Raw genomic sequence first — 23,784 nt, 5'->3', positions numbered from 1 at the left:
TGTATTTTCATTTTTTCACGGTTGCCATGGCGCCCAATTGACCCTGCCCGTTTGGCGCCAGCTGCGGCTCATTGACAGGTTTTCCTTCTATTTAAGCTCAGTGCTCTCACTCACCTTTTGTCAGTCTGCCAACAAACCTCTGCCCTGCAAGACGTGGGTTTTGACTCGGTCCTGTTTCCTGTTGGTATTTCCTGTCCGGTATTGTTCCCGTTTATTTTGTCCTGTTTAACATCGGTTTCCAGTTTTGTTCCCGTTTAGTTTGCCCTGGTTAATTTCAATATCCTGTTTTGATATCAATCCTGTCTGTCCCGTCCTGTCCGTAATTGACCCCATCTGTCCGATATCTGCTTGGACAATTGGTATTGATCTCATTGGCCTCTGGCTTCCTGTCATTCCATGCCAGACTGCTGCCTAACGTACATGACTCCCCATTTCCCGTAAAATAAAAGGCTTGTGTGAGAACGTCACGCGTTTGGGTCCTGATCCTGTTCCGGTTCTTGACACATTTTTAGTTGCACTACACAATACAGCAACATATAGTTGTCAAATAATACACAATATCCCTTTACAACGGCGCGGTACCTTCAGGTGCATCTAGGAAATACAACCAAACCTTTTTAGAAAAACTTGGAACGTAAACAGAAAGCACAGATGGATAGAACTAAGAGTATCTGAAAAACGATTATTCATAACACTAAACAGCGACATCAAATAATACACACTGTCCCTTTGACTTTCATGTTGAGGCAAGGGCTTCATGCTATCATTCTGTGGGCCACAATCGATTTTAGACCACTAATTTAGGATAAAACAATCAGATACTAACCTGGTTCCCCTGGAACTCCTGCCAAACCTGGTTGACCTGGTTCTCCTGTAGCAAGTGAAATCAAATAGGAGTATTTTTATTTGAATACACATTAAGAGTATTATTATTTCATTTACAGGAGCTAGCTTATATTCGTACCTTTGTAACCTCGGTATCCTTGCTCACCTAGTTATAATCATTAGAAAAAGAAAAGCACATAGGAATTAAAGTATTTACTTCACAAAAACACAAGCACAACATTCAAGAAGAAAAAAAAATGGTAAAACAAGAAGAACATCAATAACATTTTCGAGGATTTATTCTTGGTTTGGTTTTTGATTATTTCCTAATTTAATCATGCTTCCAGCTGTTCTCTGCAAAATGTCCATTTGAGAAATTTTGTGGGAAATAAGCAAAACAGGAAAACAATATAAGTTTAGGTGTCACAGTTGCCATGGCGCCCAATTGGCACCGCCTGTGTGGCGCCAGCTGCGCCTCGTTGACAGATTGGCTTTTCCTCTATTTAAGCTCAGTGCTCTCACTCTTCCTTCGTCAGTCCGTCAAAGAACCTCTGCCACGCAAGACGTGCATTTTGACTCGGTCCTGTTTCCTGTTGGTATTTCCTGTCCGGTATTGTTCCCGTTTATTTTGTCCTGTTTAATATCGGTTTTCCAGTTTCGCTCCCATCTAGTTTGTCCTGTTTAATTTCTATATCCCGTTTTGATATCAACCCTGTTCGTCCCGTTGTTTAAAATCGGTTTCCTGTTTCATTCCCGTCTAGTTTGTCCTGTTTATTTTCGATATCCTGTTTTGATATCAATCCTGTCTGTCCTGTCCTGTCCGGTATTGACCCCATCTGTCCGATATCTGCTCGGGCAATGGTTATCGATCTCGTCGGCCTCTGGCTTCCTATCATTCCACGCCAGACTGCTGCCTAACGTGCATGACTGCTGCCTAACGTGCATGACTTCCCATTTCCCGTAAAATAAAAGGCTTGTGTGAGAAACGTCACGCGATTGGGTCCTGATCCTGTTCCGGTTCTTGACAGTAGGGGGGATTCTAGTATGTCATTGGAGCCAAATGATTTGTCAATAGAATAACATTTTTCCTAAAATTATACAAAATGGTGTCAAGAGTATTATGATATTCAGATTGTATCACTATCGCCCTTTATTAGGCTTTTCCAAACAAAGTTTAAAGCAAGTGATACGTGTATTCTGCTATTATATGATTGTTTCTGTTTTTAGTGCCGGACACCTTTACAATAGGTAGCGTAGGATGCAGGTTTATTATTTTTACTAGTATGCACTGTTTACACAACTATTACTATCTTCCAATAATGTTGCTTTTTTTGTATTTTGACACCCTTTAAGGTGGATCTTTTTTTGGGTAACAAAGAATATTTAATAAAAAGAGAGGGCTCAGGGGAGGACTTTTGTAACAGGATAGATTTTTTTTTGGTACAGTCCTGTTCTCCTTCCAAATTCAAAATTAATTGATGTCGTCTCTTCTTATTTTGAGTGTCTGCTAAACTATAAACTATAAACTTACAGGTTAAGACAAAGACCAACTTGCTTAAAGTCATCTTCTGCCTAATGACTATCACCATCCTAAACGGGCGACCAAAACTGTAAGAGCATATACTTGCGACTTATTTATTTTTTTGTTTATTTTTTTATTGCTGCTAAATGTCATTGCACGAAACTCCGAAAAATATTTACTTTGTGATTTGTTTGAGGATTTTCGTTGCTGTGTTAGGTGTTATTGCATGTCTTTTTGTTGAACTATTGTTACGATGATATTTTCTTAATTAATGCACTATTATTATAACTTAGGCAGGTCCCTAAGCAAAATTAATCCCTTATCTGCACCGCTTATCCTCAGTAGGTTCGCGGGGGTGCTGGAGCACCCTGAACACCCTGAACTGGTTGCCACACACGGACAGACAACTCGCTCGCTCATTCTCACCTAGGGACAATGTAGACAGGCCAATTAATCTGCCATGCATGTTTTTGTTAGATGGGAAGAAAACGGAGTGCCCGGAGGAAAAAAGGCACGGGGAGAACATGCAAACTCTGCACGGGTAGGCTGCGGTAGCTGGAATTGAACCATGGATCTCCACACTGTGGGGCTGCATGCTAACCATCCATCCACCGTGCCACCGACATTGTAAATATTATTAACTATCCATCTTGAGAGTCCTTTTTCTTTTTTTCTTTTTATTCAAAGTCTTTATTACACGTTGACCCTGGAGTGCCATGTCTAATCTCATCGCACACAATGTTTCACAACGTTTATGTCAATGACAAGAAAGACCATTTAAATTAATTTAAATGTTTTTTCCTTGATGATACCCACAGAAATGAATCACGAGAACACGAAATATGACAATTGAAAAATAATCAAATAAAGGATACTATGTACCTTGTGGCCCCTGTGGTCCAGGAGGTCCCGGTGGACCTGGAGGTCCAGCAAAGAAGGTTCCTAGAAAAAAAAAAAGTGTTTATTGAAAGAAAAAATAAAAGCCAGAGTAGAGACTGTGTGGCATGTAAACATTGTCAATTAAAAAAAAACGTCACCTACCAGATGATGGTACGAAGTTACCAGGCTCTCCTTTTGGCCCAGGTGCTCCAGTACCTATCAACCCATCCAAAACCGGCAACTTATAGAAATGATGGTATATAACAACAACAAGTAAAATATCTAAATGTTGTTCCATACCTGGTTCTCCTGGTGGACCTCTACGTCCAGGCAGACCTTGTCCTGGTTCACCTGTGATGACAATGAAAGAGCTTCATTGTAACTTCTACAGTGTTAGCCAATTCTTGAGTACTGTAACTTCTAAATGAAGTTGAAAATGGTAGTTCTGAGCTTAAAACCATCCAGTAAATCCCCCCTCCCCTCCTGTTTAAACAATTGAAAACTTTTCAACTGTTCTACAAGTAAAAAACGTTGTCACGATTACTTCGGGGCACCTGAGTCTGATCCGTTGGCGCCAACAGCCACGGACGCTGATTGGTTGTTGACCTCTTTTTGAACCCACGTCTTCCTGTCAACGATTGTCAGTTCGTCTGCGAACCTCAGCTCCACGCTAGGCAAGCTCTTTTTGACTCCTGACTCAATCCTGCTCTGTTTCCTGTCTGATTCCCGGTGCCGACATCTTTTTTGAACCCGTTTACGTTTCTGCTCCTCCGTCCCGGCTATCGACCTGTTTCGTCCTCGCTCTCGACACTGCCTTCGCTCGACACGGAAGTGCCACTTTCCAAGCGATCTGCTACCGGTGACCGACTATCACCGGATCGTGGGTGAAAGCCATTTCCTTCTTCTAAATAAAGCTGAGTAAACGAACGCAATTGGGTCCCGTCTCCGTTCCAGGTCTTTGACAAATGTGTGTATACCCATGATACCATCGCTGTTTTAGGTATTAATTGTCTACTTATGAAGGTAAATTGAAGCTCTGGATTTTTCATTTACCTACAAAAATTTAAGAAAATACCAGTTAAATTAATGCAAGAGTCTATCTAAAAGCATGGGTTCAGAATTTAGTTTTCATCCCTTCGCTTTGATTCTACAAAAAAATATTATAGTTAAATCAATAATTGAATGTTATAATATAAATTTAGCAAACATACTTTAATATTCTGTGTTGTATTATTGTTTTTAACACATGAGCGTCAAAGGTTCATTTAAAATCATTATTTTTTTCAGTTTTGTATTGACTGGAGATATATTTTTTTACACAACATCGTTTAAAAAAAACTATTACTAAAAGTAAGGAAACTTGACCAATCAAAATTCAAAACAAATCGAAATCAAAGCAGACGAACAAAAAAGAAGATACGAAACGTAAAAAAGTAACTAGAGTAAATTCAAATTGACTGTAATCTCAGATATTGGCAGATGGATGGATGGATGGATGGATGGATGGATGGATGGATGGATGGATGGATGGATGGATGGATGGATGGATGGATGGATGGATGCATGGATGGATGGATGGATGGATGGATGGATGGATGGAATGACGAAAACAATGAGTGCTGAACCCCGAAGTGCCTCCTTTAATTTCTTCAGTTCTGACCCTACCGGGAGGACCTTGACGACCTGGAGCTCCTGGAGGACCTGGAGGTCCCGGTTGACCTGAAAACCTAGCTGATGAAGACAAACCTGTTGGAAAAGAATCACAGAGCTCAAGTACTCCATCTAAAATGCAACATTTTAATAATACTACAAGTTTTGGGTGGTACTACAACCAAGAAAACAGATGCTGTACTGCTTTACTACTTACTACCAGTTCTTGTTGAGCTGACTGTTTCTGAACTTGTGACGCTGATACCAGCTTCTCCTCTTTCTCCTCGGTCCCCCTTCTCTCCTCTGTCTCCTTTCAGACCTTGAAGATTATATCATGTGTTTAGTTACTGCATAAAGTGTCAATCATGCAAAATACTTCCAAAGTACTTAAATGCTCCTCATGCTCACCACAATAAAACTTATACATATTACACATTAAATATATCTCAAAACTTTATTACCAGGTCTGCCAGATGGACCAGTGGGCCCAGACAAACCAGGAACTCCAGCAGGACCTGGAGGCCCAGTCGGTCCTGGTGGTCCTGGAATGGCCACTGTACCAGAGCCAGCTAGACAAAAAACACAGAAGATGGACACCGTCAATTTGTCTATCTTTGAGTTTGAAATTTCATAAGCACACCTTACCTGACGAAATGACTTGACCAGCTGAACCCCTTTCACCTGAACAACACATTATTAAAAGCAGAATTAACATTTTTCGCAATTGGACAAGGAAATGGGCTGTAGCATATATAACAGTAAAAAAATGCCAAACGAGAGTAGTGCTGGGACTAGTACGTTACAAATAAAATATTGTAATTTTACTATCATGACCAGATAAATTCACTGTGTTATTCTTATATAAATATACCACAGCCATATCCCCCTAGTGGGGGGTGGCTAGAGTCATTTCTGACTCTTTTTGGGAGATTGATTCAGAGGAGGGGATTCCCAGCCCCCTCGCTCAACCCAACTGAGGTGTTGGGAGTCATTAGGTGACCAAACCCCCCAATTCCAACCCCTAATGCTGAACGCCAGGCAGGGAGGCAACGGGTACCAATGTTTAAGTGTTTAAGTCTTAGGTATGACTCGGCTGAGGCTTGAACCACAACCTCCCAGTCTCGGGGCGGGCGCCATACCCCCAAGGCCACCGAACTGTGTTATTTTGCTACTCATTAAATGCAGATCATCAATTTCACTGTCCTCACATTTCTCCAGCATCAATCTTGTTGTCACATACGACCATGAACAACTAATTAAATGTTTATATTTACATACCTATAAAATACAACTAAGTATGGTGGTGCAGTCTCAAGCACAGAGTATGAGGTAGCTGAATTTCTCCTCATAGAGATTGTCTCCCTACTGCACAGTATATACTCACACCAAAGGCCGAATTTACAACAGTAAAATACTCAAATATTTTGCACTATGTTGACTATTTTTGCACCAAATGCATATTGCACAAACCCTTACGATACCAAACTGTATGTAACGTCCTACTTGCCGACATTGCTTGTGTAAATTTTGTGTAAATTATAACTATAACATTATCCTCCTTGTTTTATAACCTTATCTTCTCTGTTCCTTTATCTTCTTGGGTTTTTTACCTCACTGTGAATGTGTGAAACTGGAGTGTCATGCCCAATTTTGTTGTCACAATATGTTAACCCATTTTGTAACAATGACAATAAAGGTATTTTCTATTCTATTCTATTCTATTCAAATCAGGGGCTCAGCATATATGCTGATATTTGATTGTGTGTTATCAGTGGCAAATGGTAGGCCGCATGTCGGGAGGGAGGCGTGGCTTATACAGGAACAAAAAAAAAAAACAGGACACCAATCATGCAAGCGTGAGCGAAAAATTTAGGTTAACAGTGTGCTGAATTTTGGTCTTTTTATCTGTAAAGGTATTTTAAGTAATAGAACATGCCTGAAGAAATAAAGAAAGTGTCTTGGACTGTTCCCACAAATGGAGAAGAAGATCTCCAAGGGGTTAGAAGCCCACATGCAAAATGGATATGGAGTGTCTCAGCCAAGTGCTCTCAAGATTGCACAGGCCCAAAAATATGAAGGGTTTATTGCTTCCACCGGTTTTTGTATACATGTGTTTCTCAATTATTTTCTGTTGTGCCCCCTTCGATAGAAGAAAACCTCTCTCTCTCACTACATACGTTTCGCCATATTTCCTTTTCTTTTTCATGAAGTCACTGCTACACTTCTTGTCTACAGTTCCCATTTATACTCCAAGTTAGAAGTAAGATCTTGTTAACTTTAGGCAGCAAATCAAAGCTTCAGGTTTATTTCGAGCTTGTTTATCAAATCGAGTTAATTCCGTCTGGTTTCATCGGGTTCGGGTTTATATACCCGCGACTCGGGTAGGGTCGGGCTGAACTTTTTAGGCCTGATCTTACCTCTTCTCCTAGACTACTGACGGCAATTGCACTTTATTTTAGGACAGTTGAAATACAAATCCCAGAGGTCAAATGCTACCCCTTTCAGAACTTCATTTTCTTCTATCTATTTTATTAGGTGGCTATTTTAAAGCAGTTTTGGGGGTCTGTAATTTGTAAGTACATATTTACTTCCAGAGTGTCGTAAATCTGCAAGGTAACTGAGATACTTTTCAAATAAAGTAGTTTTTTTCTGTAACACTGCACAAGTGTAAAAAGTTTTACCTTTTGCACCAGGCTGGCCTGGAATTCCAGGAATACCTTTAGAAATTTTTCGATAGTGTTAATTTTCTTTTTATTATACATATAAGATCTAAAAATAATTGGACAGATTTCTACCTGGTGGTCCTTGATTCCCTGGAGCACATGGAAGAAAAAAAACGGTTTTATCAAGACAATGGAATGAAACTGTAAATGTGGTGAAAGGGATGAAGGTTTGACCTACCTGGAATGCCATCGTTTCCAGGAGTCCCAGGTGATCCTCTTCCACCAGAAGGACCCATTACACCTGAAGGACCTGAAATATACACACACTTGTCTTTACGGACTTCTATTTCCTAGCGGCCTATTCAGGTGATAACATTTTTAGGACATACCTGGTGGACCACGGGGTCCCCTCTCTCCCACGCTTCCTGGCAAGCCTGGTGTTCCTGATGCGTAGAATCACATCATTTTAATCCATTTACTCAACACTTTGTTCATTATGGATAATGATTAATCCATATGTGCGTTTGAAAATAGCCAAATCATTATTGACAAGAACCTTTGGGTCCTGGATATCCGCTGTCACCCTGAGAACCCTTTTGACCGAGGGAACCTGCAATTACAAATCAATAATGGATTCAATTTGGATCAAATTTGTTGTGAATATAACTGAATTGAACAATTGAATTCCACTTCCAAGAGTTTATTTATTATTTCAAGAAGGTTTTGGAGCAGATGCCTGTCAGAGCCAGAACAAATGGTAGACCCAAACGCGTAACGTTTCACTCAAAAGTTTATGGGGATATTGATGAAACAAACGCCAGAGATCCGGTGCTCACTGGACGGGGGAAGCAAGCTGCTCACGGGATCGGAGCGTGATCGGAATGCGGAAGTGGATTTCCCGGGGCGGGAGATCGGAGCGTGGTCAAATGGGCAAAACGGGTCGATAGCCGGAGACAAACGGGGGATCAGGAACAGATGAGTGGTATACGGATGAAAAACAGGACAGATGGGAGCCAGAGTCAAAGTGCTTGCCTTGCGTAGGCAGAGGTTCGCTGACGGATTGACAAGGAGTGACTGGGGTACTGGGTATTTATTGGAGGGGAATCATGACAGATACCAGCTGTCTGGTAACCAATACCATTTAAGATGTCCTCTCTAGACCATTGTACAATCAAGAAGTAGATCCAAAAACAAATTCTTGCGTAGTTGTTGATACCGTTATCGTAACATTACTTATACCTAGCCCCAGTGCTCACATGTCCCTAATTGTATGCACTTTTAAGTAAAAAAACATTATCTCGTGTCTGTAGGTATTTGTTTATTTTCTGCCTTTTTCGGAAAGGGCAAGTCATTTATATATATTTGAGGAACTGGTATTTTATATCGGTATTGACAAACAAGAGATGTGGATCAGTATTAGTCTAAGAAAGACTGGTATTGAACATTCCTAAAACAATTCATTTTAATTGTGTTAATCATGTCACGGTTGCCATGGCGCCCAATTGGCCCCGCCCGTGTGGCGCCGGCTGGGGCTCGTTGACAGATTGGCTTTCCGTCTATTTAAGCTCAGTGCTCTCACTCTTCCTTTGTCAGTCCGTCAACGAACCTCTGCCCCGCAAGATGTGGGTTCTGGCTCGGTCTTGTTTGCTGTTGGTATTTCCTGACCGGTATTGTTCCTGTTTATTTTGTCCTGCTCAATATCAGTTTCCAGTTTCGTTCCCGTCTATTTTGGTCCTGTTTAATATTCTCTCCAGTTTTTGTTCCCTTCTAGTCTGTCCTGTTTAATTTCGATATCCTGTTTCAATATCCTGTCTGTCCCGTCCTGTCCGATATCTGCTCGGACAATTGGTATCAATCTCATCGGTCTCTGGCTTCCTGTCTTTCCATGCCAAACCACTGCCTGATGTGCATGACTCCCCATTTCCCGTAAAATAAAAGACTTGTGTGAGAAATGTCACGCATTTGGGTCCTGATCCTGTTCCGGTTCATGACAAATCGTACTTGTGTTAATTGTATGAATTCATTGTAATCAATCAAAGAGATTTGCCACATTGGGGAAACTCGTTTTTTTGTTAGTACGCTTGGAAATGATTTACCTGAGATGTACAAATGGTATAGGCACATAGTATAAGTATCTGTGAGTCCTGCAGTGTTGAGTACCGGTATCATTATCAGTCTAACAGAGTGGAATTCACATATCTAAGTTTGAACATGTCATTAACACTTGACATGTGTACTACTGCTTCTTACCTTTTAGCCCGACTGGTCCAGGAGCCCCAACTGGTCCGGTATTACCAGGAGATCCTGTCCAAATTTCAATTTAGCATGTAAGTTCGAACACCTAGAACAGTGTTGGCCAGTTTCAGCCCTGTTTACCTTTGTCTCCTTTGATACCAAAAGCACGTGATCCAGGCTCGCCTTGGGGACCCATCTGTCCATCCCTGCCCTTCGGACCAGGTAAACCAGGAAGACCAGGATCACCTGTTCATGAAGAATACTTAATATTAGAAACATGCATAGAAGACCCCTGTTTATTTCTTTCATAAGCTAGCTTCACTTTACACAATAGACCCACCACTTTTTAGAACAGACCAAATTACTCATCACAATCCCAATTTCCATCTTGTTAAAATTTTATATTCTTGACTTAAGTTTGAAAACATGTAGTTGTTTATTATCAATCATTTTGTGCGTGTTTTTAAGCAAATTAGTAAATCTTTATCAAATCAATGAACTGCAAACCAAAGAAACTGATTGTTATCTTACAGACTACACATCAAGCATCCGGGGCAGCACGGCGGCGCAGTGGTTAGCGCGTATGCGGCACAGTTCTAAGGTCCTGGGAACCTCCTGTGTGGGTTCAAATCCAGCTACCGGACTTCCTGTGCGGAGTTTGTATGTTCTCCCCGTGCTTGCGTGGGTTTCCTCCGGGCACTCCGGTTTCCTCCCACATTCCAAAGACATGCATTCCAGGTGGATAGGCCGGTCCAAATTGTGAATGAGTGAGCGAGTTGTCTGTCCCTGTGTGCCCTGCGATTGGCTGGCAATCAGTTCAGGGTGTCCCCTGCCCACTGCCCGATGATTGCTGGGATGGGCTCCAGCACCCCCGCGACCCTACTGAGGATAAGCGGTGCAGCTAATGAGATGAGCTAATGAGACATCAAGCATCCTCTTTTGGTAATCTGAGGTAACTGCAATCGGCACTCAGAAATCCAAAACTATTTCCTCCTAGACATAAGACAAAAACGCTAGAAAACAGTAACAAAATCGTTTTGAACTGTAAAATTAGAATTTGAATGGAACTACTCCACTTTAAGACATTTAGATCCTACATAATCATCTTTGATCAAAGTGCATTTAATGTTTATTGTCATAACTCCTTCAATTTTCATTGATGTAGGCTGGTGTATTGACATCTATATTGAATGGTTCTTTCAAATATAATTGAAATAACAAATTGTAATTACATCACCCTCACGTCTGTCAAACTAAGACATAAATCGTATTGCAGTCCCATTGAATCGAACAAAACTCAATCTTTCCAATATCGCTCTTGAATAATTTTGGACTGTACAAATCACTTTATCAAAATAAACAAAACCACAAATTACCTGTGCTTCCCTTTGCACCCCTGGGTCCTTCTGTTCCTGGGTTGCCCTGCCGTCCAGGAGGACCTGACCAAAAACATAACATTTTAAATTTATGCTAACGTTTGGGTTATTTAAACTAGATCAGCTCGTCTATGTTCATGTGTGTAATGTTAATTGTGTGGATTCAGTTCAGTGGAGCACTGTAAATTCCGGACTACAAGCCAATACTTCTTTGCGACGTTTTGGACACTGCGGCTTTAAAACTGTCACGGTTGCCCATAGCGCCCAATTGGCCCCACCCGTTTGCGGCCAGCTGCGGCTCGTTGACTGATTGGCTCAGTGGTCTCCCTCAACCTTTGTCAGTCCGTCAACGAACCTCTGCACCAGCAAGACGTGGGTTTTGACTTGTGTTTCCTGTCGGGTATCATTTCCGTCTATTTTGTCCTGTTTAATACCGATTTCCAGTTTTGTTCCCGGCTATTTTGTCCTGTTTAATATCGATCTCCAGTTTCGTTCCCGGCTATTTTGTTCTGTTTGATCGATCTCCAGTGTCTGGTAGTGTTCCCTTCTAGGTTGTCCTGTTTAAGTTCGATCTCCAGAGTCTGGTATCGTTTCCGTCTATCTCGTCCTGCTTGTTATCGGACTCCAGTGCCTGATATCAATCCTGTCTGTCCTGTCCTGTCCGGTATTGACCCCATCTATTGGATATCTGCTCGTGCAATTGGTATCGATCTCGTCGGCCTCTGGCTTCCTGTCATTCCACGCCAGACTGCTGCCTTACGTCTTCCACCCAATGATCGCCGAATCACTGGCGTTTGGGCTAACGTGCATGACTGCCCCATTTCCCATAAAATAAAGCTTGTGTGAGAAATGTCACACATCTGGGTCCTCCTCCTGTTCCGGTCCTTGACAAAAACAGTGTGGCTAATTATTTTATTTTTTTCATCGCAGCACTGAGGGAACCGGCAAGATGTTTTTTTTCAACAATGCATGCACTCAAAATACAACACACTGCAATGACATATAGAAACTTTTATAAGACCCATTAAAAGAAATGAGTCTATATTTTTGCTAACATATATTCATATACATAACGGAAAAAAATGGGGGGGTTTGACAATACTTTGGTCAATGTTTAAAACAAACACCTGATAATTGACATGTTTCACCAACAAATCAAGCCTTCATTTTATATGTCCGAATTGAACAGCAGTGGACGTTATCTATTAAAAGCGCTACACTTTTTTACCCCATAGCATCGGTGTCAATGTCAGGTCACCTAAGTTTCCTTTAATCCTCAAGGAACGATAACAAGCAAATGCAATGTGGTCCATTACCGCAGAAACCATCAATGACAACACAAAAAAGCACGTCTGTGTTGCAATCCAACACTATTCTCCATGATACTGTTGCCCTGGCGCTGTCTTCTCAAAATATAGGGCTCACATTTTACGTGATGCAGCCCTCACGCAGCTTTTATTCCTTCTGTGCCATAGTAAATATGTGCAGCCAAAGGCGTCGAGGCCATTTTAGCCATAGGTGCCAGGTGTACCCAGGCTTAAAATGTTTGAAACGGATGCGAGTTAATTCCTTTTTTATGGCTGTTTAAGCCTGCGGTTTGAAATCTGGCAGGACATGTATGGAGACAAAATCGAGTCTGATTCTTAAATTTGAGCATGCGGCTTAAATGCGCTCCTTATGATTACCGATTCGGCTCCCTGTCCCTTTTTAAACCCAGTTCTGTCAGTCTGCGGTTGTCAGTCCGTCTGTGAACCTCTGTTGATACAAGGCAAGCCTTTTTGACCCTGACTCCCGCCTGTCCTGTTTTTGCACCCGTTTTTCCACCTGCCTGTTACTAATCTCCCTGTTTGTCTCCGTCTGCGACCCGTTTTTGATCCCAAACACGTCTGCTCTCCCGTCCCGGCTTACAACCTGTTTATGACCCGACCACGTTTTTGCTCTCCTGTCACTGCTTTCGATCTGTTTTTCCGTCCCTGACACCGCCATCGCCCGATACGGAAGATCCACTTCCAAATTCAGATCACAATCCGATTGCGAGAGCGACTCGCTTCCCACGTCCAGCGAGCACAGGATAATGGGTGCAGCCCTTCCTCTTTCTTTCAATAAAACTTGTGGTTAACGTTACGCAATTGGGTCCTGATTCCATTCTGATCGTGACATACGGTACAGTAGATGCCAGCAATTCTTACCTGGTAAACCAGGGAATCCAGCATCACCTGAAATAAATGACATGTTTAGATCAGAAATAATAGTAATAAATATTATATTAGGCTGAAGTTTTACCTTGAAGTCCAAGAACTCCTGGATCACCTGTAAATAAAATGATTCATGATGGTTAGAGAACAAAAATCATATATTTCTTTGGATTTACCTTTGATCCCAGGATCTCCTTTAGCTCCTTTCAATGAGTCTATAAATAAATGACCTATAATTAATATCGTATGATGAACAGGATTATGGAGTATTGCATTATGAATAATTTCGGACCTCTATAAGCATCAGAGCGCAGTTCGGTTCTGACCATCTCCTGGACAGTCCTGTGCCAATCGTCTCCTTGTCTCCCTCTTACAGTCCCCACCCCAATTCCGTTATCTGAGTGAGTCAGTGTAGAACCAGAATAACTCCTGTCGACGTATCTGGAATCAAGCGGATCGACGATGTTGATGCCGGAAGAGCCGGAAAGCCGACTCGTCGTCGCTGAACCGGTGACGGCTTCGAGGGCCTCGACTCGCTTCCTGAGACGTTTTACTTCCTCGCCTGACAAAAAAAAAATATTTATAGAAGTTGCAGGTTTTCCTTGGATTGAGAAAGAGTTTTTGGCTCACTCAGAGCGATGAGGCCAAAGAGTAGTCCAAGAAGCAGGAGCAGGCCCAGCAGGATGCCCAACAGCCACTTCCACCAACTGCAACGGCAGCATCGGCTCAAGCCGAAACACGAGCCGTCGTTGCAAGAGTCTGAAAACAAGAAAATTAAAAGTTTTATCATCTTCCCTAATGCCCTTGCAAATTTGCTGTCTCAAATTGACACTTTTTAAAGAGAATGAAAGTAAGAACAAATACCTCACCCGCCCCCACAAAAACCTCACAAATGTATGTTTACATCACTGACTAATTGTCTTTTGTCATGATTATCGATGTGAATCACCTGTTCCCGCTCTTTTTGCGCCAACCGCTGCAGGCTCTGATTGGCTCCCTGTCTTGATTTTAACCCTGTCCTGTCAATCCCCTGTTGTCAGTCCGTCCGCGAACCTCTATTCGTACAAGGCAAGCCTTTTGCGACCCTGACTCCCGCATGTCCCGTTTTTGCTCCTGTTTGTCTCCAACTACTACCTGTTTTGATCCCGACCATGTCTGCTCTCCTGTCCTGGCTTACGACCCATGTTTAATCCCGACCACGTCTACTCTCCCGTCCTGGCTTACAACTCGTTTCCGACCCCGACCACGCTTTGCTCTCCCAATCCCGGCTACCGTCTAGTTTTTCCGTCCCTGATACAGAATATCCACTTGCTTCCCGCGACCAGGGTTGGGTAGGGTTACTTTAACTGGATTACTTTCAATTACTTTTGAATTACTCCAATACCAAATATGGTCATAAAAGACAAAATAAACTAAATATGAATAAAATGACTACATTTTGTGCAGGCTTGGGGAGTAACGGAATACATGGAACGGCAAAAATGATGTTGGCAAGCTGTTTAGATTTATTTTCATTTTGTTCCTGTCGCATTTTATGTTAGTTTTGCCGGAGATCAAAGAGATCAAAGCCAGGAGAGAAAGCTTACCACGTGTTGTGAGTCCTCATTTTATTCATATTTAGTTTTTTTTGTCTTTTATTAGCATATTTGGTATTGGAGTAATCCAAAAGTAATTGAAAGTAATCCAGTTAAAGTAACCCTACACTAACACTGCCCGCGACTTGCTTTCCGACTTGCTTCCCGTGTTGAGCGAACACCGGATCATGGGCGCATCCCTAGCGAAGCGGCTAGCGGCGTTATAAGTCTTCGGTACCATCCGTAATCATGGTAAATGCGAACTCACGACCAAATAGGATCATCGAGTGCTTTTTGAAAACATCGAAGCGCACAGGGAGCGCAGTTGCTGTGTTTTGCGGAAACGTGGCTCACGTTTAGCATTCCGGACGCTAACGTGTAGCCACCCGGAGCCACCTGGAGAAATCCGGCTTCAACGTCGCTAAACAGAGACATGAAAGCCGGGGGGAATCGGAGAGGAGGCGGACTTGCTAACACGAGGTGGTGTATCCCTGGATTCTCACAAAGAAAAAAGATTTCCATCTGCCGCAGGAATGTCGAACTTTTGGACTGGCGTGACGTCATCCACTCCGCTACAAGCACCCTCGGGCATCATGTTAATCTGTTAATAAACAACGGGGTAGACTGCTGGAAGTGTGAATTTCCCTACGGGGATGAATAAAGTATCTATCTATCTATCTATCTATCTATCTATCTATCTATCTATCTTTCTTTCAATAAAACTTGTGGTAAACGTTACGCAATTGGGTCCTGTTTCCGTTCTGGTCCTGACATCTTTACCTGCACAGCCAACATCATTCTTGGAGCCATACTTCAGGAGTGCAGCTGTAAGAGTCAAAACACCCATTAACTTTAATTAAAAAAATCAATAAACATTCAAATGTCTCCAAAAGCAGTACTTTTTACCTTTAGCGTCTCTTTCGTCATGCATTGTGGACATCGCAAACTTCTGTTTCTCTCTCATCAGTGAATCATCAGAGTACGCACTCGCTGAAAGAAGACACAAAACGATCTACCATCCCTCATATTGCTATAATAATTGTCATGAAAGTATACTATTTAAACCAGTGTCTGAAACACATGACCATAAGTTACCGGATACCAGGGCAGACAACTCTGAAAAGTTGCCTGCCCAGCCATAAAATTACCGGCCCAATTTCTCACAACTTGAAACACAATAAGACGACTCATCGCAAAAATAACAGAACAACTCTTTAAAATTAGGTTACCGTATTTTCCGCACTATAATGCGCACCTAAAAGCCTTTATTTTTTTCAAAAGCTGACCATGCGCCTTATAATACAGTGCGCCTTATATATGGATCAATATTAAGTCGCAAAGTATTGCAACTACAGCAAGCAGCCGCCGACTACATTTTCCCCCGAAGGCGAAGTAGTCCGCGGTGTATGCTGGGATTTATATACCGGCGTTTCATTTCCTAACCAATGTGTCAATCATCATTTAAATCAGTCACTATTGGCTAAAGTTATTCGGAGGTAAAGGGGGCGGATCCTTTTTATATTTACAGGCTCGCATAGGCTATAGGGGCGAAACAAAGCCTGCAATTGGCTGAAAAAGATGAATGTGAATCACACGTTGGGTTGCACTACGGCATAGAGAAAACATTTTTTATTATTCTGTATTTGTAAGTATTTTACTCTCGTGGATTTACTACACTCACGGTTGTAAGAAGACCATGGTTACGTATCATTATTGAACGTGATGGCTGCAAGAGAACTTAGGTGAGCTATGCGGCTTTATATTTTCCCGGTATCTTGTTTTAGAACGATCTTGATGTTTCTGTGATGAGTCTATTTTTAAACTCAATTCAATTCAAAGTGTTTATTGTCATATGCACAGTAAAGAACCCCGTTTCCCTGCACAATTAAATTCCTACTTAGCTGTCCACACAGTTGCCAGCAAAAAATAAAATGGAAACTAAGAAATGTTTGTTTGGTGACATCGTACGGACACGGTTTCCGTACATGTCTCAGACACGTATTTGCTTCTTTGCAAGCTTTCGGAATGTTAAGAGGGTAATAAGTTGGACTGAACTATCTGACTGTTTTGTCGACGTTCCCATTGTAGCGCCTTGTAATCCGGTGCGTCTTATGTATGGAAAATATAGGACCAAAAACTATTTTTTGAGGGTGCGCCCTATCACCCGGTGCGCCTATAGTGCGGAAAATACGGTAATCTACTTATAACATTCATTGCATGTATATGACATCGCTGTTTTCCATCTGCCATCAGTATTTACCTGTATTTACTCATCTTCGTTCATGCAATGTTTGCGTTGCGTCGTCTGCTGCAATCCACGTGAACTCCTCTTCCCACAATGCTTTTAATGTACGTTTACGTTTTGTAGCGTCATAGATTTTGTTAGCTTCTTTTGAATCTTTCTTCTGGGGCTGAGGGTTTGGCTTGATTTCTAACCACTTATCGATTTTTCTTCTACTTTGGAAAATTATATGCAAATCCACGACCATATAACGTTCGGGAAAGTCCCGAAGCTATTCGATGCAGGCTTCTGATTGGCTGCCGAAATTCCGAAATGTCCAAACCAAACAAAAATTTCGAAATTGGAATAATAATAATAAAAAATATGTATGAGTGTTACCAGCAGACAACGTGGAAGTTGTAGGAGCAGTAGCCACAAATTGTTTGCCGGTGTCTTTGGTCATGACCATCCTCTCCGTCTCCTTCTTGATAGGTGCGTTGTCCTTTTCGATCATCACAAATTTGTAATCTTTTCCCAAAGTTTCATCGGTAGAAGGACTGCTGGTGCGCACTGCTGGAAACAGAAATGGAATTAGATATACAGAAACGTGTGGGGGTTGTCAACAAGCGGCTCCTGAGCTGCAGGCAGCTCTCTGGCACTCTCTAGTGGTTCCCTGGCATTTTTCAAAAATGTTTGATAATAGAAAATGATATGATTTCTTTGGAAAGGCAAACATGAAGCAAACATTTTTAACATTTTCCATGACTATAGATACATACAGCATATGTATAAAGAGTGTGTTGCCTTACTTATAAGGCCTTATATAAAGCTTTTCTTGTGGCTCCAAACATGTTTTATTTTTTGGTCCAATATGGCCTTTTCAACATGGTTCGATATAGAGACTTTAAAAGCTGTTTTTTTCTAGCGTGTTAATATAAAGTTTTGGGTAAAATGACATTAATATGTAGCTTGTATTTTCAGTTGCAGGAAATTCTTTCCATTACTGTCAAGGTTGCCATGGCGCCCAATCGGCCCCTCCCGTGTGGCGCCAGCTGCGGCTCATTGACAGATTGGCTTTCTGACTTTTTAAGCTCAGTGCTCTCATTTTTCCTTTGTCAGTCCGTCAACGAACCTCTGCCCCGCAAGAGGTGGGTTTTGACTCGGTCCTGATTTGCTGTTGGTATTCCCTGTCCTTTTGTCCTGTTTATTACTCTCTCCAGTTTTTGTTCTCGTCTAGTTTGTCCTGCTTATTTTCGATATACTGTTTCATTATCTATCCTGTTTGTCCCGTCCTGTCCGGTATTGACCCCATCTGTCCAATATCTGCTCGTGCTATTGGTATTGATCTCGCCTGCCTCTGCTCATGCAATTAATATCGATCTCGTCGGCCTCTGGCTTCCTGTTATTCCACGCCAGGCTTCTGCCCTACGTCTTCCGCCCAACGATCGCCGAATCACTGGGTTAACGTGCATGACTGCCCCATTTCCCATAAAATAGAAGCTTGTGTGAGAAACGTCACACATTTGGGTTCTCCTCCTGTTCCGGTTCTTGACACAGGCTGCATGGGTTTTAAATACTACAGCTACAATTTAATGTTTGAGCAGCAAGGAAATAAAGTGAAAAAGAAAAAAATCTGGAAAAAAAACAACCAACAAAAAACATATTCGACTTTCTACTCAATTTTGTCCAGTAGCGCAAAATGTTACTTTTTGAGATAAGTGTTTTGCCACAAAGGGTCACATATTTTTTAAACATATTTTTTCATTTTGTGAAATTTCTTACTTGTGGTTGTACTGATTGCAGGGCCAGAGACATTTTTTTGCACGCCATAAACTGAAAGAGAACAGAAATAAAGGAATTGATACAACTTGACTTGCATTGTTCAAAAACAGAAATAATTAATAAGCAGTAAAAAATCCTTATTTAACTGTCCCACACAAAAACATTTTTTTTGTAAAATGTGAACTAAATATAGGCAGCACGGCGGCGCAGTGGTTAGCGCTTGTGCGGCACAGTTCATGTCATGGGAACCTGTCGTGGGTTCAAATCCAGCTCCAGACTTCCTGTGCGGAGTTTTTATGTTCTCCCTGTGCTTGCGTGGGTTTCCTCCGGGCACTCCGGTTTCCTCCCACGTTCCAAGGGGAATTGGCCGGTCCAAATTGTCCCTAGGTGTGAATGAGTGAATGAGTTGTCTGTCCCTGTGTGCCCTGCGATTGGCTGGCAACCAGTTCAGGGTGTCCCCTGCCCACTGCCCGGAGATGGCTTGGATGGGCTCCAGCCCCCCCGCGACCCTAATGAGGATAAGCGGTACGGCTAATGAGAGATGAGTGAGAGAGATGAGGACTAAATATGATAAAAGGAAAATGAAAACAAAGGAAATAAACAATATCCATCTGTGACTGTACCGTAATTATTTTACCTATTTCAGTGCTTTCAGGTGGATTGGCCGCAACAGATTTGCTTGTACTGATCAGGTTGTTCTGAACGCCATACACTGGCACTGGTGAACAAAGACAAAACAGAAAATGTTGTGGATTAACTGTAAATCAGCAGCTTTGGAGCTGATGAAAGACATCTGGCAGGATGTTATAAAACAATGTTGATACAAGAAAGCCAGTCGAGTTCGAGGAAAACATCACGTGATCTTGTTGAACACAGTATAAATGCCAGCGTCTCTCGGACGAATTTCGAACGTGGCTTAATGTTGCTGAATGAATGTTTAAAGGACGTTCCCTCTCTGCCATATTTTGTCTCTGCGTATATTTTGGGGCGATGCCCAACAACGTCCTCTCCTGCAAGATGTCTTTTATCAGCTCCAAAACTGCTGACTTACAGTTAATCCACAACAAAAACATGTTTGAAAATCATAGATGTGAAAATGTTTTTGTAGGAGTGTTTTTAAGTCGAAAGTGGTGCTTCGACATATGGAAACTGCCCACCAAACCTTCTGTTAGGCAAGTGTTCAGCAAATGGCACTAATGCACCATGAATAACCAAGGTTTGAGCCTGTTTATGCTGTTGGGAGTAATACACCCCGTTGTAGGATATCTTCAGCTTCTTGGCAATTTGATTTTTTCGAACAAGAATAGACTGTCTAGTTTTACATGGAAGATATCTTTTTTTTTTTTTGGTCATTCTGAAAGTTTATTCACACCCACGAATGTGATGCTCCAGATACTTGACTAGCTCAAAGAAAGGTCAGTTCCATAGCTTTTCTAACCAGCTAAACCATTTTTTTAGCTGTGCTAATATCATTGTAGAAGGGTTTGCTGGACATCGGTTAGCCTTCTAACGTTATAAGCATAGCCGATTTAATATCAGGAAACTCAAGTGTTGCTTGCTGGAAATTGACTTTTATCCAACTATTTACATATTGCATTAAAAACCAGGCATTTGCAGCTAAAATTGTCACGGTTGCCATGGCGCCCAACTGGCCCCGCCCGTGTGGCGCCAGCTGCAGCTCGTTAACAGATTGGCTTTCGGTCTGTTTTAAGCTCAGCGCTGTCACTCTTCGTTGGTCAGTCCGTCATCGAACTTCTGCCCCGCAAGACGTGGGTTTTGACTCGGTCCTGTTCCTGTTGGAATTTCCTGTCTGGCATTGTTCCCGTTTATTTTGTCCTGTTTAATTTCGGTTTCCAGTTTTGTTTCCGTCTATTTTTGTCCCGTTTGTTATTTTCTCCAGCTTTCGTTCCCGTCCAGTTTGTCCTGTTTATTTTCGATATCCTGATTCATTACCTATCCTGTCTGTCCCGTCCTGTCCCCATCTGTATGATATCAACTCGGGCAATTGGAATCGATCTCGTCGGTCTTTGGCTTCCTGTCTTTCCACGCCAGACCGCTGCCTAACGTGCATGACTCCCCATTTCCCGTATAATAAAAGGCTTGTGCGAGAACGTCACGCGTTTGGGTCCTGATCCTGTTCTGGTTCATGACAAAAATAGTTATTGTCAATGTGTGGGGTGCATTTCTGGTTACTTTCATGTTATCTTCGTTGTAAAAACCAGTGCTTTTCCTTAAAAAATAAGAACATTTATACACGACCGCAAACTTGGTATATATTATGACTCTAATAGTCATGCCACTTGGGAAAACGTCGGCAGAATTCCAATGAAAGAGGCTAACCGGTTGTGTTGACGGAAAGCCCGCTGTGCACAGGCGGAGTACCGAGGGCCATATTGTTCTGAACGCCTCCACCTCCTCCTCCTCTGACAGCTCGTGTTCCTCCTATATGGCAAAACAAGTATTTTTTAACTGTTATTTTCAGGTATATATATGCACCAAATGCATAATTGCACAACCCTTACGATACCAACTGTATTACGATACGAACTGTATGTAACATCCTACATGCCGACATTCCTTGTGTAAATATCATGTAAATTATAACTATAACCTTATCCTCCTTGTTTTTTAACCTTACCTTCTCTGTTCCTTTATCTTCTTGGCTTGTTACCTCACTGTGAATGTGTGAAACTGGAGTGTCATGCCCAATTTCGTTGTCACAATATGTTAACTCATTTTGTAACAATGACAATAAAGGTATATTCTATTCTATATTCTATATATTAAGTCTTCATTTTTGTAGTAGTGCAATATGGTTATGTCTTATATACCCTAAAAGTCTGACACACCGTGTATACAAATACAGCAAATGACAAAACAAGGCATGCATAGGGTGTATGGCAATCTTGTGTGTTTTAGAGGGTTCTATGTTTCAAGACAGGCCCTTCAAATAAGCAGGATTGCCATTAAACTCTAGCAGATGATTATATTCTAGATCACCTGACATCAGGGTTGGGTAGGGTTACTTTAACTGGATTACTTTCAATTACTTTTGGATTACTCCAATACCAAAAATGCTAGTAAAAGACAAAAGAAACTAAATATGAATAAAATTACTAAATTTGGTGCAGGCTTGGGGAGTAACGGAATACATGGAACGGCAAAAATGATGTTGGCAAGCTGTTTGGATTTATTTTCATTTTGTTTCTGTCGCATTTGATGTTCGTTTTGCCGGACATCAAAGAGATCAAAGCCAGGAGAGAAAGCTTACCACTTACCAGGGAAGACAAAGCACGCCCCATGAGAGGGGCCGACGCCCCGACGTGTCAAAAAACACACGGAAGTGACAAGACAGACAGACGGGAGCACGGCTCGACGAAAACTAATTAGACTAATTCGACAATAATTCGGCAAAAATCGATGGAATTCGCTTAATAATACACTAAGAAAATAAATCTGCCCCCGTGTGGAAAAGCCTGTCTCTTGTCAATATGTTTCCCTAAATTAAGAAAAGAGCATGCATTTGTTAGGAGGACATAGTTTGTGTTTGGTTAATGGAGTCAGATAACTAATTCGAACAATTTGGTAAACGCTAAATTTATAATACAGTGGGACCTCGCTAAAGGTGAACCGCTATTTCGCGGGTGGTTTTGGTCCCCATTAACCGCGATAACCGAGGTCCCACTGTAGATAGTTTTTTCCCTAACATTACTAATGAAATTATGTTTTGCAGGACAGTGGTCCTTGGAGCAGTTATTTGCCTGACCTGATTGGTAAACCGTGGTAGATGATGCTGTTATGTTGTTTGGGTTGGTATTGTAGCTGTAGCTGCTGTTAACGGGCCAAACACCACCGTAGTGATCCGGAGCTGTTGATAGACACAGAATGGACGATTTCTTTATTAAAGGCAGTATTTATGGGGGGTTGGGGGCAATTAATAATATAGTAAGTGAAATTATACAGAATACTAAGAAAAACAGTAAAGTTAACCTGGTTTTAAGTGGTCCGTCCCAATCCTGGTTTCCATACCGGTGATCCTGGGCCCAGTCAGCATGTTGTTAGTAGACTGGATAGCGCCAATACTCTCTGGCATCATCCTAGTGTCTACACTGGGATTATTGGCCATGATCATTGAGTTGTTAGCAGACTTAATAGTGCTCAGGCTTTCAGACATGTTTCTATGTTCTATACTGGACATGTTTGGGGACTGAATGATGGCGGTACTCTCAGACACACTGCCCTTCTTGGGAATGGGCAAAGAGTTGTTTGCAGTCTGAATGGTACTGGTGCTTTCAGATTGACTTCCTCTCAGGAGACGTTTGACGTCGTCCAGTTCAGTCCCTGCCGAGTACATTTGAACAATTGGTGTCCAGCAACCAACTCGACAAAGTGACAAAATTGAATTTGCACATTCAAACTGTGCTACTCACAACTTTCAGAAGGTGAAGCGCTCTGAAGCCTGGCTCGAATCTCACTCTCTGGAAGAGAAAATGTGCATAATGGTTTCAATCGTGACATTCAACTTTTCCAGTTTGACGATCTATAAACTATAATCTTGAACATGTCAAAGCGTAGAGGAGTCAATTGCTTTGCCTAGGGTCTCAATTGATGGTCCGAAAGTCCCAGAGCAAAGCCCCCAGCTAAAATAATTGGCTAATGACTCTGAAGAGTGGAAAATTCGAAAAAGTCCTGTTAGAAGGTTTGCTTGATATCAACATCAGCTCCAATTCCCCACAATTTCATTCCAATTTTGGTTTACAGTCAATCCTCCCTCAATTCGGTTCACTTTTCACGGTCTCGCTACTTCACTGAATTACTCCGTGTATTATATTCTGCATTCCGATTGGCTAAAGAGTCTTTCC

General features: G+C 41.8%; 1 protein-coding gene across 2 annotated transcripts in view; it reads right to left on the bottom strand.

Annotated features, from left to right (window-relative positions):
* The window catches only part of LOC148360714 (uncharacterized), a 51,789-nt gene that overhangs the window by 14,513 nt on the left and 13,492 nt on the right, over positions 1–23,784 (bottom strand). Inside the window, exons 5-35 of one of the 2 annotated variants that reach the window (XM_088341609.1) lie at positions 23,353–23,400; positions 22,913–23,263; positions 22,689–22,790; positions 21,263–21,364; positions 19,560–19,640; positions 18,923–18,973; positions 17,540–17,713; positions 15,826–15,909; positions 15,700–15,744; positions 13,976–14,104; positions 13,638–13,907; positions 13,522–13,560; positions 13,434–13,460; positions 13,340–13,366; positions 11,151–11,213; positions 9,916–10,020; positions 9,790–9,843; positions 8,096–8,149; positions 7,929–7,982; positions 7,778–7,849; positions 7,672–7,689; positions 7,558–7,593; positions 5,522–5,557; positions 5,338–5,445; positions 5,094–5,195; positions 4,892–4,972; positions 3,527–3,577; positions 3,389–3,442; positions 3,230–3,289; positions 965–991; positions 827–871 (exon numbers count right to left, since the gene is read on the bottom strand). In XM_088341609.1, coding sequence (XP_088197735.1) covers positions 827–871; positions 965–991; positions 3,230–3,289; positions 3,389–3,442; positions 3,527–3,577; positions 4,892–4,972; positions 5,094–5,195; positions 5,338–5,445; positions 5,522–5,557; positions 7,558–7,593; positions 7,672–7,689; positions 7,778–7,849; positions 7,929–7,982; positions 8,096–8,149; positions 9,790–9,843; positions 9,916–10,020; positions 11,151–11,213; positions 13,340–13,366; positions 13,434–13,460; positions 13,522–13,560; positions 13,638–13,907; positions 13,976–14,104; positions 15,700–15,744; positions 15,826–15,909; positions 17,540–17,713; positions 18,923–18,973; positions 19,560–19,640; positions 21,263–21,364; positions 22,689–22,790; positions 22,913–23,263; positions 23,353–23,400 — 2,550 coding nt within the window. The remainder of the gene's footprint in view (positions 1–826; positions 872–964; positions 992–3,229; positions 3,290–3,388; positions 3,443–3,526; positions 3,578–4,891; positions 4,973–5,093; positions 5,196–5,337; positions 5,446–5,521; positions 5,558–7,557; positions 7,594–7,671; positions 7,690–7,777; positions 7,850–7,928; positions 7,983–8,095; positions 8,150–9,789; positions 9,844–9,915; positions 10,021–11,150; positions 11,214–13,339; positions 13,367–13,433; positions 13,461–13,521; positions 13,561–13,637; positions 13,908–13,975; positions 14,105–15,699; positions 15,745–15,825; positions 15,910–17,539; positions 17,714–18,922; positions 18,974–19,559; positions 19,641–21,262; positions 21,365–22,688; positions 22,791–22,912; positions 23,264–23,352; positions 23,401–23,784) is intronic. The other variant, XM_088341610.1, reaches the window with a different exon arrangement.

Source organism: Urocampus carinirostris, chromosome 8, assembly GCF_059441175.1.
Source record: "Urocampus carinirostris isolate Australia breed hairy pipefish chromosome 8, RoL_Ucar_1.0, whole genome shotgun sequence".
In the NCBI taxonomy this organism is placed as follows: domain Eukaryota; kingdom Metazoa; phylum Chordata; class Actinopteri; order Syngnathiformes; family Syngnathidae; genus Urocampus; species Urocampus carinirostris.
Note: the sequence above shows the minus strand (reverse complement) of the source record. Positions and strands in the feature narration are given on the sequence as shown.